At 41.3% G+C, this 18,604-nt stretch overlaps 1 protein-coding gene across 4 annotated transcripts in view; it reads right to left on the reverse strand.

The window, feature by feature from the left end:
• The window catches only part of TASOR2 (transcription activation suppressor family member 2), an 80,087-nt gene extending 70,216 nt beyond the window's left edge, over positions 1 to 9,871 (reverse strand). For 3 of the 4 annotated variants that reach the window (XM_023230511.3, XM_023230510.3, XM_023230506.3), the window contains exon 1: positions 9,474 to 9,871. Coding sequence is in view for 1 of the 4 variants with exons in the window: in XM_023230506.3 (XP_023086274.2) it covers positions 9,474 to 9,534 (61 nt within the window). In the remaining 3 variants the exon portion in view is untranslated. The remainder of the gene's footprint in view (positions 1 to 9,473) is intronic. The other variant, XM_023230509.3, reaches the window with a different exon arrangement.
• Positions 9,872 to 18,604: the final 8,733 nt, after the last annotated feature.

Consider the following 18,604-nt stretch of genomic DNA (forward strand, 5'->3'; position numbering starts at 1 on the left):
ACAAATTAAGATGCCCCCAAAGGAAACTAGTAACAGTGAAAAATGTCCTACCATAAATTATTCAGAAGAAAAGCAAGTTCCAAAAGAAATATATGTGTAATATACCATGTCTTAAAGAATATAAACCACAATTTAAACAATGGTCATCTTCTGCACACTTATCAATATCTGGTATTTTTTCTTGTTTATCTGATTGTCCTCCAATCACTAGATAAGTTTCATGAATACAGGGGCCTTGTCCTTCTCAATACTGTACTGCCAGTGCTCGGAACAGTGCCTGTTATACAGTAGGGTTTCAATAAATTTTACTTAACAAATTAATCAATTAGTTTTCCAGATCATTTTATTTCTAATTAAAGCCACTCAGTACCCTCTCACTGCCCTCAGAACACAAAACACACCCTCCTGGCCATGGACAAGTAAAATTTGGTCCCTGCCAATTTCCCACACCTCATCTCGCTCTACTTTCCCCTGACTGCTGAGTGCCAGCTACATGGATCTTTCTTTTTACAGCTTTCTCCTCTTTTAAGGCCTTTTGCATGCTGTTATTTCTGATCAGATTTCTTTTTTTTTCTCCCCATTCCTCCCATGGTTAAGTTCCTTCTCTTCCTTAGTGACATCTATTTAAGTCATCCACTCAGATAAACCTCTGATCACCCCACTGAAAGTAGGTGTTTTCTTTAAAGCATTAGAACATGGAATAAATTTACTTTTTGGAGGGTTGGGAGAGGTCTATTTTACCCACCAGAATGTAAGGTTTATAGAGGCAGGCATTGTCTTGTTCACCAAAGTCCCCAGTGTCCGACAGAGCTCCTAGCACCACAGTAGATAATCAAACATTCTATGAAGTTATCTTTGGGTGGGACAAGTACAGGTAGTTTTTGCTTTACTTTTTACAGCTTTATATATCATCTGAAATTTTAAATAAACATAATCTAGGTGAAATAAAGCTATTTCTACTTAGGAAAAAATATCTCTTATAGTCCTAAGTAGCAGCCAGTTACAGCTGTGGTTTTGTGGGGGTTTTTTCCCCCAGAAATGAGGTTGTCCAGGTTGGTCTTCAACTCCTGAAGTTAGTTTTTTTTTTTTTTTTTTTTTTTTTTTTTTAATGAAGAAAATGTAGGGAAAACCAATAGCATTTCCTGTAAGTCAAAACAGAGACCCAGAAAACAAAGTGACCCTATTAAAACCCAAAAAATACAATTTGAGAAATGTACGATTTTCACAGAAACTTAAAACATTCATTAAAAACCTTTTTGGCCACGTACAAGATTAAATCAAGATAAGAACGCACAAAGGGAGTAAAAACTAAGGTAATAACCTGCAAATACTTGAAGTGCAAAGTCCATGTGCAATCCCTCTTCTACGTTTCAAAAGACGATCTTAGTAAGGTTTACACAGGCGCACACACAAACTAGCACCATCTGTCTGGTGGTTCCGCAAGGGCTCCACTACTACCACACACAACCTACTCACAATCAGGAGTGAAGCAAGCCTTCGGGTACCATACAAAAGTGTCTTTCATCGCCTGGGCTCTGCTGCGGGGCCTCACTGACCATGCCAAAGCTTCTCTCCCCACACCCTCACCAGAAGGTAAACCGCTCCTAGACGGAATCTGCCCCTTTTCTCGGGTCTCCTTCACACTCAGTGCTGCAGTAAGAGCCACTTCCGTAGCTGAGCCCGCCCCAAGCAGAACGGGGGTCAGAGCTTCCCACAACAGCATGGGGGAGACCTGGGCCCCTCCCCGACTCACCTCATGGTGTATGGCGGAGGGGGCTGTGTCTCTGCTCTGCCGGCAGCCCCTCCGGCCCCCTCCCATCAGCCAAGGCCAGTGCGCCAGGGCGGGGAACTCGGCGCAGGTCGTGCAGAGCGTGTAGGGCGCGGGGCCCGCAGCGCCTTTTGAAAGTCAACAAGGGTGACGCCAGCTCCGCGAGCGAGCCCAGGGTCATGGCCCTGACTCGGCGCCCACGGACCCCACAGAACGAGGGGATACCTGCAAACCCCGCTGAGCCCGCACAGCCAACAGGGCTGGGAGATCCCCGCACACTCCGTAGACCCAACAGAGCTTGTAGGGGTGGGAACTCCACACACCAGGGAACCCTACAAAACCCGCAGGATCCGGGGACCCCGCAGACCTGGGCGGGCTCAGTCGTCAGAACGGAGCACAGGACAGCAAGCCAACTGCCCCTGAGTTCTTGGACGTCACACAGTAACCCCACTAGGAGGATGATCTTAGTGTTATTTTACAAAACTCACTCCAAGCTCCAATTTCCGTAAGTGTCCTGCCCGCAAGCCCCCAGTAAGGATATCAATCTCAGGTCTAATCTAAAATCCACGTTCTTTTCACTACAGTGATCTCAAGTTATTATAACTCTTCGTCCCACCGTCATTTATGCAGCCTCACCGGCTACAGTTTGATGCAGCTTTTTAAATTTACTATGCAGATAATAAAAAAAATGTATTTATACATGTAACAAAATTAAAAGTCATACTGAATATGGTTTGTTTGTTTTTTTTTTTTTTGAGACAGAGTGCAGTGGCAGAATCTTGGCTTACTGCAATCTCTGCCTCCTGGGTTCAAGCGATTCCCCTGCTTCAGCCTCCTGAGGAGCTGGGATTCCAGGCATGGGCCACCACGCCTAGCTAATTTTTGTATTTTTAGTAGAGAAGGCACTTCACCATGTTAACTTGGCTGGTCTCAAACTCCTGACCTCAACTGATCTGCCCGCCTCTGCCTCCCATATGGCTTTTTAATACTTCACATATCTTCAGAAAAGCTGATACCAATGCCTGGGGCAGGGATGAGGTCCTTTCCCAATAAGCCATGCAGCCCAAACAAAATTCACCAAAAATTAAATCAAATGGAGGTGCAGGGGGAAGATGAAGTATTTGGCCCGACTCAAGGACGTCTTTGCTCATTATGTTTTAACTAAGCAACCTAATACCCACATGCATTTCCCAGAAGAAAGCCTAATTAGTAGATCTTATTAATCATTACCATTAGTGTGTTATGTAGTAGATAGGATAATTTGAACTTATAAAGCAAGTTAAATTCATAAAGAATTATGTAGATTAACAGCTATTCAAAATACAAAATTCACTAAGGTATTTAGTATATCCAGTAGAAGAGAAATTACCTTTTATAAAAACTTTTCATTGGGATTACACCCCATGAGTAAAGGTATTACGCCTATGTACTATGACTTTTTCGTTTAGCTGTGACTTATTTTTTGATTTAATATTTAATTTTTAAGATTGTTTTAACATTCTCAAAATCCAGTTTACTTTACCATAAAAAGTATTTTTGGTAATCAGGCTGATGCTTATAAACACCAAAATTTTTTTTCCTGCTACATTATGTAAAAACAACAACAAATTCTTTAGAGACCATACTTTCTATATTCAAGATCATATAACTTTTTTTTTTGAGACGGAGTCTCACTCTGTCGTCAGGCTATAGTGCAGTGGCGCGACCTCAGCTCACTGCAATCTCTGCCTCCCAGGTTCAAGCAATTCCCTTGCCTCAGCCTCCCAAGAAGCTGGGACTACAGGCGTGTACCACCATGCCAGGCTAATTTTTTGTATTTCAGTAGTGATGGGGTTTCACCATATAGGCCAGGATGGTCTCGATCTCCTGACCTCGTGATCCACCCACCTCAGCCTCCCAAAGTGCTGGGATTATAGGCGTGAGCCACCGCACCCAACCTCAAGATCATATAATTTTCATTAGAATTATTTCAAAGCTTATATGGTGACTTTTTAAGACATCTATATACAGTAATGACCACTGTTCTGGCTCCTCATGAACTGGGTTTATGAGTTTGTGCTTTAGCATTAAACCGTCTTTCACCTGTATAAAATGGTTGCATCATATTCATTAATATACTTATTGTAATGACACATACTGCTAAGTAGTTTCGTCCCTCTTACAAGAAAATCCTGAGAATAAATTTCTCCCAAAAACAATTATATTTCAAGACCCACTTTTGGGTACTCTTGATTATTAAATATGACAAAAGAGAAAGTGACATCTGATTAATGCCAGAACAAAAATAATTATGTATAGCCATCACCTCTACATGTAGCCCACGCAAAATGTCCTGGGCACCGATAAATAGGCGATATGCACAAGGGTGAAGTAGGTGCCTCAACTGGACAAATCTCAGGCATTGGGGTCTTGAATATTCTTTCTCCTAATGAGGGAGCAGGTGTACATGAAAGGTTCTAACCAGGGTCAAGGGTAGTGAATCTTTATACAAAATATTAGCAAGGGATTTAGTTCTCCAATTAAATGTAATTAAAAACTAGGAGAAAACAGTACACTCCAGATACATTTCTTATGATAATAACAGTAATTTTAAAAAGCAAATTAAAAAAGCCAACTAAGTCAATCAATAAAAGCAAAAGCTAGCTGAAGAGTAATAATAGGTAATCTTTTAGCAAATATAAACAAGAAAAAAGGAAAAAATTAAATATTGAAAACAAAGATGATATAACCACAAATACAAGGAAGATATTTCTAAAATTATAAATAACCAAGTATAATTTATATCAATAAATCTGAAAACTACAAAAATATAATTTACCAACATTGGTCTAAATGGAAGAAACATTTAAATAAACCAGTAATGATGAAGAAAATGAAAAGAGTAGTCAAAAACTCTACCCACTCTTCCAAAAGACCAGCTCCAGAGATTCACTGTTTTACTTTTAACTTATCAAATATCCACAATTATCAAAAATTATCAAAAATCCACAAGTTTGGCAACATATGTCTGATGGGGAAGCTGTGGGAAACAATGTGAAAGAAGAGTAAAAGACCAGAAGAGAATACTTACTATGTAGATAATAAAAAAAGTATTTATACATCAAGATAAATAAAACATAGATGGAAATTCACATTTAATAAATTCTGAATAAACACATTTAAAAACACCTCCAATTTACAGATTTAAGAAGACAATCTCAAGCAAGATATATACATGTTTTTTTTTTTTGAGATGAGGTCTTGCTCTGTCGCCCAGGCTGGAGTGCAGTGGTGTGATCTCTGCTCACTGCAACCTCTGCCTTCCCGGTTCAAGCAATTCTTCTGCCTCAGTCTCCCGAGTAGCTAGGACTACAGGCGTGCACCCCCATGCCCAGATAATTTTTGTATTTTTAGTAGAGACAGAGTTTCACCATATTGGCCAGGCTGGTCTCGAACTCCTGACCTCGTGATCCGCCTGCCTCGGCCTCCCAAAGTTCTGGGATTACAGGCGTGGGCCAGGCATACATGTTAACAGCAAAACAGCAAAAAGCTAAAGACCAAAACAAACAACAAAAGAACCCCCAAGGCAGTCAGAACAAAATGAATTGATAAGACAGATAGGTGACTTTTCAATAGCAATAATGAAAGCCAGAAGACAGAAGAATAACAGCTTCATCATGCTGAAAGAAAACAATTGCCAACTTTTGTATTCAGCAAAAACATCGTTCAAGAATGGCTGCAAAATGAAGACATTTTCAGGTGAACAAAAACTGAGTGTTCATCATCAACAGATCTTCAATAAAAGCCATTCCAAAGGTTGTACTTTTTAAAGGAGACAGGGTCTTGCTCTGTCACCCAGGATGGAGTGCAGTGGCATGATCATGGCTCACTGCAATATCAACCTCCTGGGCTCAAGCAATCCTCCCACCTCAGCCTCCCAAGTAGCTGGGACCACAGGTGTGTGCTACCACGCTCAGCTAATTTTTTTTGTTTTTTTGTTTTTGTAAAGATGGGGTCCCATCATGTTGCCCAGGCTGGTCTCAAACCTGGCTCAAGCAGTCCTCCCAGCTCGACTTCCCAAAGTGCTAGGATCACAGGCATAAGCACACATACCCAACCAATTTTCTGAAATTATATAATGAAATGTGTCATCATGTAAAAGAGCTGCATAATTCAGTGAACCAATATTTTCCAAGTGACCCAGGTGTAGGTAAAAGAGCCCTTGAAAGTGCAAGGCAGGCCACTGGATTTTAATGTTAGAGCATGAGAAGTTCATTCATATGATTTCCAATTCTACACTGCAGCTAACGTTTAACAAATTGTTAGGGGCTGGATGTTATAGTCCCAGTGCTTTGGGAGGCTGAGGCAGGACTGCTAGAGGCCAGCAGTTCGAGACTAGCTTGGGCAACATAGCAAGACTCCGTCTCTACAAAAAAAAAAAAAATTAAAAATTAGTTGGGCCTGGTAGTGTGCGCCTGTAGTCCTATTACTCAGGAGGCTGAGGCAGGATTGTCTGAGCCCAGGAATTGGAGGCTGTAGTGAGCTACGATCACATCACTGCACTCTAGCCTGGGCAACAGAGCAAGACACTGTCCTAAAAAACAAAACAGAAACAAAAACACAAAACTGTTAGGTTTTGATAAGTATCAAAAAAGAACATAATCATCTGAAAAGATTAAAATACTTGTCTCTTTTCTAACTACTCAGCTGAATGAGGCTGGATTTTCTTCATGTACTTCAACTAAAATAATACATGGCAACACAATGAATACAAAAGCAGATGAGACTCTAGTCATTAAAGGCGACATTCAGCATATTTGCAAAAATGTACAAAAATCCCATTCTTATCACTAATTTTGGGGGGATAAAATATGTTAAGATGTAACGGGTTATTATATTTAAAGGTATCAATAAATAAACACACATTCCAAGTTGATCAGTTTTAATATCTAATATGGTAATTATCAATTGATATAATCCAATAAACAAAAGATCTTTGGGATCTTCAGTGGTTTTCCGAGACGGAGTCTCACTCTGTCAAGCAGTAGAGTGGCACGGCCTTGGCTCACTGCAACCTGTCTCCCAGGTTCAAGTGATTTTCTTGTCTCAGCCTCCTGAGTAGCTGGGACTACTGGCACCTGCCACCACCACAGCCAGCTAATTTTTGTATTTTTAGTAGAGATGGTGTTTCACCATTTTGGCCTGGCTGGTCTCTAACTCCTGACCTCAAGTGATCCGCCTGCCTTGGCCTCCCAAAGTGCTGGGATTACAGGCAGGAGCCACCGTGCCTGGCCCCCTCAATGGTTCTTAAAAGTGTAAAGGGGTCCTGGGAACAAAGTTTCTAAATTGCTAAACTATAGGCACGTGCTTTAACATGAGTGCATCTCAGAAACACAATGCTTAACAAAAGTGACCCACAGAATACAGAATATGGCTTTATTCAACTAAAGTTCAAAAACAGGTAAGAGTAAACAATGATAGTTAAGGATACTTATATAGGTGATAAAACTGTTTAAAAAGGCAAGGGAATAATTAACACAAAATTAATAATGGCCATTGTAATGGGGGCAGGGAACGCATTCCTCCTGGGGTAGAAACACACAAAAAGTTTCTAAACTAATTAAAGTTTCTAAAGCTTTTAAATTAAGCTTTTATTAATTTTTGTTATGAAAGATGCCATTAACATGTACTGACAAAAAAGCATATTTATTACAGATACACTTTGTCAGTACATATTAACGGCATATTTCACAATAAAAATTTTTAAAGAAGAAAAAGGGAGATGTATATATTCTCCTAGAAGGAAAAACTCAAATGAGTATCTCTTCAAATTATAAATTCAACACCATCACAAACAATATCCCAAGATTTTCTATAGGACTTAAAAAGATAGTTCTAATTTCTTCTGGAGAAAAAAAATGCAAAAAAAAAAAAAAAAACACAAGAACCAAAAAAAACCCCAAAGCTCTTTTTCAAAAGAAAGTACCAAAATATATTATAAAATTATGATAATTAAATTCTATGGCAACAGTTACATGGGCGAAAGAAGAGAGAGCTCAGACCCAATAAAAACATCAGGAAATGATATTACCTGGCTAAAAAGACTTAACTTTTGTATTCGCCAAGGAAGATAAAAATTTAAACAGAATGCTACTTTCAATTACTAGGTGGCTAAGATATTTTAAAAATACCATTATCATCCGGTGCTGGCTTTTATTCCAAAAGCATGGAATAAAAACACATCTTTTGAGCGAGTGAACATAAAAAGGTACAATCATTTCAGGGCAATTTAGCAACATGATTACCCAGCACTCGCATAAAGAATCAATTCTACAGAAATACTATCATGACCACCTGAAGCACTGTCTATAATGGCAAGAGATAATCACTGCAGTATTGTCAGTGGCAAGAGATAATCACTGCAGTATTGTCAGATAATCACTGCAGTATTGTCATTCAAGATAGGGATATCTTGAAAATAACTTGAATGTCTGCCAATATAAGAAGATTCACTTGATAAACACATGCCATATCGATCTATTTTTACTAAATAGATATTATTGTATTTAACAAACACCATGTCTCAGTCAAGTTCTTAGGCACTTCACCGATTTTAACCCATTTTAACTACCATGTTTGGACCACAGATGATGCTTATAATCTCCCTTTAAAGAAAATTAGTTACATTTGGGCAAATGTTCTGTCTACACAAAATTTCGCATATACCGGCTTTGTCTTCCTTAAAGTAATTGTGGACCTTCTGTCACCCTTTTTCTGGCCTGGCTTAGTTATTTATTGATGTACAGTACTGGACATACTGCATACAGCCAGTCATTCCTATAAGGCAGTTTTTCAACACAAGGGTGTTCTTGCACCGTTAGGGGACACTGCTTTGTTAGAAATCTCCTCGGCAGGATTACCGCCAGGCTCACCCCTAGTTTTATTCAGGGAACACTGTAGACTCTCGGATGGCGGAAGCTATTCCAATAATATCATACACTTGTAGGCCACATATTTAAGTTTTGGATACACGTTCATACACTTTACTATTCTAATTTTACCTTACAGGGAGAATAAGGAAGAGTAAGCGATTAAGAGAAACTGGAGAATTCCCAGAGTAATCTTCCTCAAAATTTCAGAGTCATCAACCCAGTTCTCCCACGAAACGCTGCTTGGCGCCGCCTTCAGACAAACTTCTGGGTTGCTCGGACCAAGTTACCCCAACGCTCATGCACGGCTTGGGTTTGCTGCTAAAATGACCCTCCCTGCGGAGAGACCTGTTTTACCCTATACAGAAAAAGTGGCGCATTGCCATGAAGTCTGGAGTAGCAGCAGGCTTCACACAGAACCCGCAGGAAATGATTTCCCAGCCGGTACAAACCCGAAGACGCAAACTTCAGCCAAGAACTTATCATCACATCCCTGAGGACGAAGCTGTCCCCTGACAGGCGACGCAAACGAAACGCCTCAAAAAAGGGCAAGACGACACGGTTACGATCTCTCTGCCGCCGACACCGAGCGCGGCCACAAGTTGTAGCGCAGGACAGAAGGTCGAGTCATCTAGAAGGCGCCGACCCTCCCACCCCCTCACCTGGAGCGCCGCAAAAGATGAGAAGAACGCGCCGACCCTCGCAGCCAAGCCCCGGCAGCTGCCCGAGCGCTCAGCCTCGGAGACCGCCGTCCTCCTCGCAAGGTTCCCGGGCGCCCAGGCCGGAGAGGGACTTACCCGTGCTTGGCTTGGTCGCCGCCCCCGAGGACCTGAGATCCCGGCTCGGCCTCCTTCCCATGCTTCTCCCGGCCGTGCTCTGCGTCCTCCCCGGCCCTCGCGACACCTGCGCACGTGGGAAGCACCAGTCGCCGGCTCCGCGCTCCCGCAGGGAGCCCCCTCAGGGGCTCGCCGTCCGCCCCGGCCCCGGGGTCCTCGCCGCGGGCGCTGACAGGGACGCCACGCCTGTCCGCGCTCTGTCTCGCGTCAGGGTCTCAGGCGAGAGGCAACCCCGGGACGCCAGGCAGCCTGCGAGAACATGTCGACTTTCTCGCTGACCGGCGCTAGCCACCGGAAGTAAAACCTCGCGGCCAAAGGAAAAGAAAAGGGCAGAGGGGGCAAAAAAAGAAAGTGAAAACTGAAGTGAGGCGTCCCCCTCAGAGATGAGAACCAATCGCCTGGAAGAAACCAAGGCGCAGGCGCGGACCGAGGTCACCGTCCACGCGGCGCTCGCGTCTCCCCTCTGCGCAGGCGTAAGGCCACAGCTCGCTCCTGATTGGGCGGCCGAGCCCTGCGCACGCGTAGCGTCTCGCGATGGCGACCCCTAACCGGATGCGGAAGATGCCCTTGGGAAGAGGCGGGAGAAGACCTCTGGGCTGACCTAGCGTGCTGTGGCAGTGGTCCACGTGGTCGCCTTCGGGCGCCTTCGCCCTTGTCTGGGTTTCCCTCTGCTGCTGCTGCTGCTGCAAGAACAGTTGATTTGTCTGGCCCAAATGCGACATTTCCGAAATCTTGCCCTTGTTTTAATCCATATAGAGGGCATAGCTGTTACCCCTAGGAAAGCACCCCTAGAAATTTATAACACATGCACAGAGAGCTACAGTAACCATAAATAAAGTGAACATCAAAAAATTCAGGTTTATCCTTGCCCATGATAAATAGTCATGCAGACATCGCTTAACTGTAGGGACACCTTATGAGAGAGATGCCTCATTAGGCAGTTTGGTCCTTGAGTGAACATCATAGAAACCTAGAAGCATAACCTACTACATACTTACACTATAAGCCATAACTCATTACTCCTGGCTACAAACCCATGCTATATGTTATTGTACTGAATACTGTAGAAATTATAACACAATGGTAAGTATTTGTATAAGCATATCTAAACATAGAAAAGGTGCAATAGAAATACAGTATAAAAGGTAATGGTACACCTGTGTAAGGCATTCTCACGAATGGAGCTTGCAGTACTGGGAGTTGCTCTGGGTGAGTCTGTGAGTGAAAAATGAGAATGTAAAGGTCTGTGACATTACTGTAGACTCTTGTAGACTTCATAAACTCTGTATACCTAAGCTACACTGAATTTACTTTTTAAAATTTTTTCATAATTAACCTTAGCTTACTGTAACTTTTTACCTTTTTAAAACTTTTAAAAAACTTTTTAAGACTCTTTTGTAATAAGACTTAGCTTAAACACATTGTACAGCTGCACACAAATATTTTCTTTATATCCTTAATCTGTAAGGTTTTTTTTCTATTTTTTTAGTTTTTAATTTACTTTTTAAACTTTTTTGTTAAAAACTAAGACACAAACACACATTAGCCCAGGCCTACACAGCATCTGGATCATCGATATCATTGTCTTCACCTCCATTTTGTCCCATTGGAGGGTCTTCAAGGGCAACTACATGCATGGAACTGTCATCTTTTATGATAACAATGCCTTCTTCTGGATACTTCTTGAAGAACCTGCCTGAGGTTTTTTTACAATTAACTTTTTTTTTTTAAATAGTACATTCTAAACGATAAAAGTATAGTAAATAAATAAGCCAGTAACATAGTCTGTGATCGTGATCAAGTATTATGCACTGTACATAATTGTGTATGCTATACTTTTTTTTTTTTTTTTTTTGGAGACTCAGTCTCACTCTGTCACCCAGGCTGGAGTTCAGTGGCATGATCTCAGTTCACTGCAACCTCCACCTCCCAGGTTCAAGCGATTTTCCTGCCTCAGCCTCCCAAGTAGCTGGGATTATAGGCACCCACCACCGCACCCAGCTAATTTTTGTATTTTTAGTAGAGACAAGGTTTTGACATGTTGACTAGGCTGGTCTTAACTCCTGACCTCAGGTGATCTACCCACCTTGGCCTCCCAAAGTGCTGGGATTATAGTGTGAGCCACTGCGCCTGGCCATGTGTGCTGTACTTTTATGTGACTGGCAGTGCAGCAGATTCATTTACACCAGCATCACCACAAACACATGAGTAATGTGTTGTTGTATGAAAATAAGATGGCTACAACATCACTAGGCAATAGAACTTTTCAGCTCTATTATAATCATATAAGATAACTGTTGGATATGTGGTCTGTTGTTAACTGAAACATTAAGTGACATATGACTGTACCAATGAGAGAGATTAAGTGCTAATGAACATGTATCATGAGTCAAGCACTGTTCTGGTAATACCAAGAGATTCAGTCATTGTGTTTACTGTTTACCGTAACCAGGTGCTGTAATAGACACTGGTTTTACAATCATGAACAAGCTAGATAAGGACCCTGCCCGTAATGGAATTTATTCCAGAGGTGAGTGACAAACACAGGTAAATAACCACCACAACAAAATAGAATTTCAGATAACAGTACATGCCGTGAAAACTCACTGGAAATGCTAGTCATGGGACTGGGGGCTGGAGGCCAAGGATGGAAGCAGTGGAACTACAAGATCTTACTGAAATGGGCACATTTGAGGTCAAACCCTAAAGATCAAAACTAATAGAACCAAAGCCTGGAATACATGGAGGAAGAGCTTTCCAGGCAGAAGGAAAAGCAAGTGCAAAGGACTTGAAAAGTGAAATCAAACCTATTCAAGAACAGAAGAAGGCTGACTGTGGAAGTAGGGAGTGAAATATAACTATTTTAATAGTGTACAAAACCAGAATGTACAACTCCATGATTTATCACAAGGCAAATATTCATGAAACCAACACCCCCATCAAGAAATAGAACATTGCCAATACCCCACCCCTCTTCCCTAGCCTAAGCACTATTCTGACTTCCATGGTAATCTCTTCTTTGCTTTTAAAACTAAGTTTGCCAACTAAATAGGCACCCTGAAACTTTATCATTTAGTTTGCTTGTGGTTTGAACTGTATATAAAGTGAATAATTTTGTGCCTGCTTGTGAGACTCACTATGTTTTTGGGTGTACTTGTTCTTTTGTTTTCATTGCTGTATATGTAGGCGTGAATGTAACACATTTGCTTTACCCATTGTATTATTGATGGGCATTTGGACTGTGTCCAGTTCTTGGCTATTATAAATAATACTTTTGTGATCATTCTCATTTATATCTCTTGGTGTACATGGGCACACATTTCTGTTGGATGAAAACCTAGGATTGGGATTTCGGAATGCTAGACATGATAATTTGGATTTTTGTTTCTGCAAATATTTATGCCCTTATTCCCCACAATTGGCCAAGTTTGCTTCTCTACTTCATTGATGTTGGGCTTGGTCTAAGTGAGGTCTTTTGGCTGATAGAATATTAGCAGACATGATGCAGCAGGATTCTTAAGTGTGCTCATGCCATTTGAGTTGGCTCTTGTGCTCAGGTGATTCATATGGGGAGAAAATATCTCAGGTAGCTGTTGTCTCCTCAGCCTGAGTCTCCAGAACAAACCTATGTGGAATAGATGTGACACCAACCCACAGTCCAACACACTTTGGATTAGCAGAGCCTTAGACATCCTGAAGATCAAGGAGTCTGAGAGTTAATGCTGTTATCATAAGCTAACCGACTTTGGGGTGATTTATTATAGGGCATTATGGTGGCAATAACAAGGGCATATGTTCAACTTTAGCAGATAATTTCAAACTTTTCGCAAGCTGGTTTTACTAAGTTATACAGTTCCACAAAGATAATTCTAGTTTGTCTACATCCTTGCCAACACTTTTGAATTATAGCCACTCTGAAGGGTGTGTCATGGTTTGAGTTTGCATAGTATCCAATGTTTTTCTTTTTCAAGTATGTTTTGGCTATTCCAAGTCTTTTTTTTTTTTTTTTTTTTTTTTTTTTTTGAGATGGAATGTCAATCTTGTTGCCAAGCCTAGAGTTCAGTGGTGCAAGCTTGGCTCACTACAACCTCCACCCCCCCAACCCCCAGCCCCCTGTTCAAACAATTCTCCTGCCTCAGCCTCCCTAGTAACTGGGATTACTGGCATCTGCCACCACACCTGGCTAATTTTTTATGTTTTTCGTAGAGATGGGGTTTCACCATTTTGGCCAGGCTGGTCTCAAACTCCTGACCTCAGGTGATCCACCCGCCTCGGCCTCCCAAAATGCTGGGATTACAGGCATGAGCCACTGCACCTGGCCCATCTATTCTAAGTCTTTTAAATTTCTGTATACATTTTAGAACCAGCTTATTTTCTACCACAAAAACAACCTGTTGGGATTTTGGTTGAGATTGTGTTGAATGTACATATCAATCTGGGGGAGAATTAACATCTTATTAATTGTCATATTCTACTTACTCAGGTCTTTAAAGATTTCCTTCAGCAATATTTATAGTTTTCAGTGTACAGCTCATGCACATATTTTGTCATATTTATCTCTTTGTTTTTGATGTTATTCTTAATAGTATTTAAAATTTTTGCAATAATTTGTTGCTAGTATATAGAAATAAAATTGATATTTCCATATTAACTTTGTATCTTGTAGCTTGTTAAAATCACTTATTGTATCCAGTAGCTATTTGTTTGCACATGTGTTCATTCTTTGTGCTTTTCTAGGACACTCTCTGCACATAAAAATAGTTTTACTTCATTGTTTCCAATTTGTATTTCTTTCCTCCTTATTGCATTGTTTAAGACCATTAATGTAATGTTCAATATAAGGAGTGAGATAAAATATCCTTGACTTAAAAAAAAATCCTTGTCTTGTCTCTCATCTTAGTGCAAAACCATTTAGTTTGTAACCATTAAGCATAATGTTAGCTTTGGTGTTTTGTACCCTTTTTTAGATTTATGAATTTCCCTTCTGTTCCTACTTTTTGAAAGTTTTTCTCATAAATGGGTGTTGAATTTGTCAAATGCTTTTCTGCATCTATTGAGATGATTATATAGTTTTTCTTTTTTGATCTATTAATATGGTAAATTACATCAACTGATTTTTCAAATGTTAAATCAACAGTGAATTCCTGAGATAAACCCAATTTATTCTGGATTCATTATCCTTTTCATATATTACTGGATATGAATTGCTGGTATTTTGTTAAGGATTCTGGCATTTGTATTCATAAGAGATATTGGTCTATGTTTTTGTTTTATTGTGAGGTCTTCAGTTTGGGTATGAAGGTAACTCTGGCCTCATCCAATGAGTTGGGAAGTTTTCTTTCCTCTCTTAATTTTCGAAATACTTTGATTTAAATTGGCAGTATTTCTTTCATCAATGTTTAGTAGAATTAATCAGTGAAACAATCAGGGCCTGTATTTTTTATAGCAAGGTTTTTAAGTGCAGCATGTTATTTCTTTAGTAGATATAGACCTATAAAGACCTAATATTTATTTCAGAAAAAGAGAGTTCTACCAATGCCATTGTCGTACCAGAGTGATGGTGGGCATATTTAAAGTGTGTCATCGTAAGAAGCACGATTAGAAGCTTGACACTATGTGTGTGAGGAAATATTACACAGAGTTGAGTCCATTTATTATCTAAACTCTAGTTGCCAATCAAGAATTATGAGGCATGCAAAAAAATGGAAAGTATAACCCATACAATGAGCAAAAAACAAGCAGCAGAAACTGCCCAGAAGAGTGACCAGATGTCAGATCTAACAGAAAGGATTTCAAAGTAACCATTGTCCATGACTGTATTGCTATCACTTAGTGTGACTCAGAGAATGGAAATCCATGTGCTGAATACACAGACTCTCTCCCTCTGGGCTTTCCATATCTACAGAATGAGAAGGTTGGAGGGGAAAACTCCAATTCCTGACAATCCTACTCTTATTCTCTACTTTATACAATTTTAATAACTAACACATGGAAATAAAAGTTCAAGAGAATGACAAGACTGCTTGACACAAAACAATATGGAGCTATCCTCTGTCTTGTCCTCTTCCTAATTCCTCCTTGGAGACAAGCACTTCCAATTCTTTTAGCTGTTTCTTCTGCTATTTACTCACTTATTTTTTCCTGCCACTCTTGACTTCTTAATTTCATTCTTCTTATTACTATATTAAATAGAGATGGGGGTCTCACTATGTTGCCCAAGCTGGTCTCGAGCTACTGGGCTCAAGCAATCCTCCTGCCTCAGCCTCCCAAAGTGCTGGGATTACAGGCATGAGCTACTGTCTCGAGCTGACTTCTCAGTTTTAAATAAAATCTTCCTAAAATGGCTAATGAGGACTAGACTATTTCAGGCAACATCCTGCAAGTGTTCATTTGCTTTCTTCCATGCTTTCTATATAGTCATGTCATCATTTTTTGTGTGTGTTTACAGCTAAGCCATAAAAAACGTTTGTACAAATTTTGTTTTTCTTGAAATTAGCAACTGCATCATTTTTAATCTCTGTATCTATCAAAAATATAACCCCAAGTTCTCCAACACACACACACACACACACACACACACACACACACACACACACACACACACACGTTATATTAGGAGTATGAGGGAGAGAAAATGTGTGTGTATAAAAGTGGGGGAAGAGTAAAAGGGATTAAATCATCTGTAATAATAAGTAGGAAACCAAGAATGTCTCTGTTTTAAGAGTATCCCATTGCCCAATTTATAAAACTTAGCAATACGGCAGGACTTCCTCCAAAAAATTCCATAAGAAAAATATAAACGAAGTGTCATATTTAGAAATTTTTCCAAAAAATAAGTGCTATGGAAGTGGAGAGAAGTGTGGGTTGAAATCTGCTGCCCTCAGGCTGTTCTCAGCTAGGGCCTGAGTGTGGTGGAGGATGAGTTTGGGAAGTTCCTGCCAAGAGCAGGGCCTCTTTCATGGAGAACCTTCATTCTGAGGTGAGAACCTTCATTCTCATGAGAACCTTCATTCTCATCTCCCAGCTGAGACTTTTCTAGAGCTCCATGGTGGTCTGAGACTCCCCCTACCCAATTCTTCCTCCCTTTTTCCATGCACAAGTGTCGGGCCTGCACCACAATCTAAGACTCTCCCCGCCTACTCTTGCTCCTTCCTGGTTTATTCTTTACATTCATTTCCCCCAATAAATCACTTGTATGTCTGCTTTTCAGAGACCAGGGACTGATACAAGTAAATACTAAGAGTGGTCCAAGAAAAGAGAAGGCCAGCTGGGGTTTTGGAATTGGGTCACTCATGGTCCTGATGGCAAAAAGAGGCTCATTCTAAGAGGAATGTGAGGTACAGGACAGACCTTGGTGCCAAGTGGTGGCCTGAATGGTGACAATTTCACCAGAGTTAACCCAGGAGAAGTGATGACTATGCAAGTGTGAGCTCACAATAACAGAGGTGGTCACAGAGCTGAGGTACTAGAGGTGGGTGGTCTCCAGGGGCAGACAGGATCTAAGGTAATAGAGGCAGGTGAAGTCTGATAGAAGCTGGAGATCATAATTACTCTAAAGACTGGCAAAGATGGAGAGGCAGCCCATGAGGCCTGGCCCTTACAGAGTGGAGATAGGACATAGTATTCCAAAATAAATAGGTGGCTAGTGAGGGTTCTACAAAATATCTGCAACTAGGAGAAGGCCAGGAAGGAGGAGAGGGAAGCTGGAGGTGGAGATGGAGCAGAAGTAACCCCAATTCCTATCACTTCCACGGGGAGACATCCATTTCCAAACTCCGGGTTCTGCCAGGGTGGAGATCCTGGTCTGTCTCCAAAAAGGTGTCTCACATGTGCCAGAAAAAAAAAAGAAAAAATTAAATAAACAACCCTAAAAGAGGTCCCCTTCTCAGGAGACTCAGTACATGCCCTTTAAATCCCAAGCTAAAGCTGCTGCGGGGGCACTTAGACTCCTGCATCCAGACAGCAGCAGGCACGAAGAGCTGTGACTTTCTTGACAGTAGTGATTGCTGCTGATGGGCAGGAGGAGGTAGAGCTGTCTTTGCACATGGGAAGGAACACTTGTACAATCCAGGGGTGCACTCGGGGGCCCCTTGGTACTCCGTTGTCCCATTGTAACTGTTGATGGACACAGACAGCAATTCCAGCCTTAGAAATGTATTATTATTATGAGTTCAAGCCCCTCAAGTGCCAAGGTTTGAGTCATGTTACAAGGTAAGCCACAAAGAAAGACTTATTGAGGTGGTAGCTGAGAGGGATAGGAAAATTTTAAATATGGTGGAGAAAGAAGAGGATGAATGCCCATTGAAGCCCTGAGACTAACCGCAGAAACAGATCCTATTTGTACCACTGACCTTCTTTGTCTAAGTTCCCCATAGAGAGGCTCTTGGGAATCATAGAGAAACTGCTCCCCTAAATAAGTATGGAGAAATAGATTTATCTGGTGGAAGAAGGCAGACTGTGGTAGTGGTGGAAGTGATCTTTCTAAAGAGAAGCTGCTCTGGGAGCAGAGCTGACTCACAGATTCCAACTTCCACCCCACTGGAGCCACCATGCGTCTCACGCTTCCTCCAGGATGTTCCCAGACAGTGGCTGAGCACAGCAGGGATATGAGTGCTGGTCCAAGCCTGCCTGAACCCTCCAATGGGCAACCTTTGCTCAGGCACTCTCCACCAGCCTGGCAAAGCTACGTTCAGACCTGAGCTGTGATCAGAGACTCCTTATATCCAGACCTTCCTTTATTGCTCTTCCTTCACAGAAACCAGGCCTTTATCTCCATCTGTGGGTTCTCCCACAATACCCCTGTACCTCCCCGTTTATTCTTCATGGAATTTTCCCTAATAAATCTATTGCACATCTAGCCCATCTTGGTGTCTGCTTCTTGGAATACCGAAACTGACACACTGCCCAATAAGCCTTTGGGGAGCACTCCTAACCCTCGCTTATTTCATTGTCTGCTTCCCAGAAAACATAACAGCACTCTTGTAATCTTACTAAAAATGCAAATGCTGGGCCCCACACCTGAAGTTTCTTTCTTTCTTCCTTTCTTTCCTTCCTTCCTTCCTTCCTTCCTTCCTTCCTTCCTTCCTTCCTTC

The sequence above is a fragment of the Piliocolobus tephrosceles genome, chromosome 9 (genome assembly GCF_002776525.5).
Source record: "Piliocolobus tephrosceles isolate RC106 chromosome 9, ASM277652v3, whole genome shotgun sequence".
NCBI lineage: Eukaryota > Metazoa > Chordata > Mammalia > Primates > Cercopithecidae > Piliocolobus > Piliocolobus tephrosceles.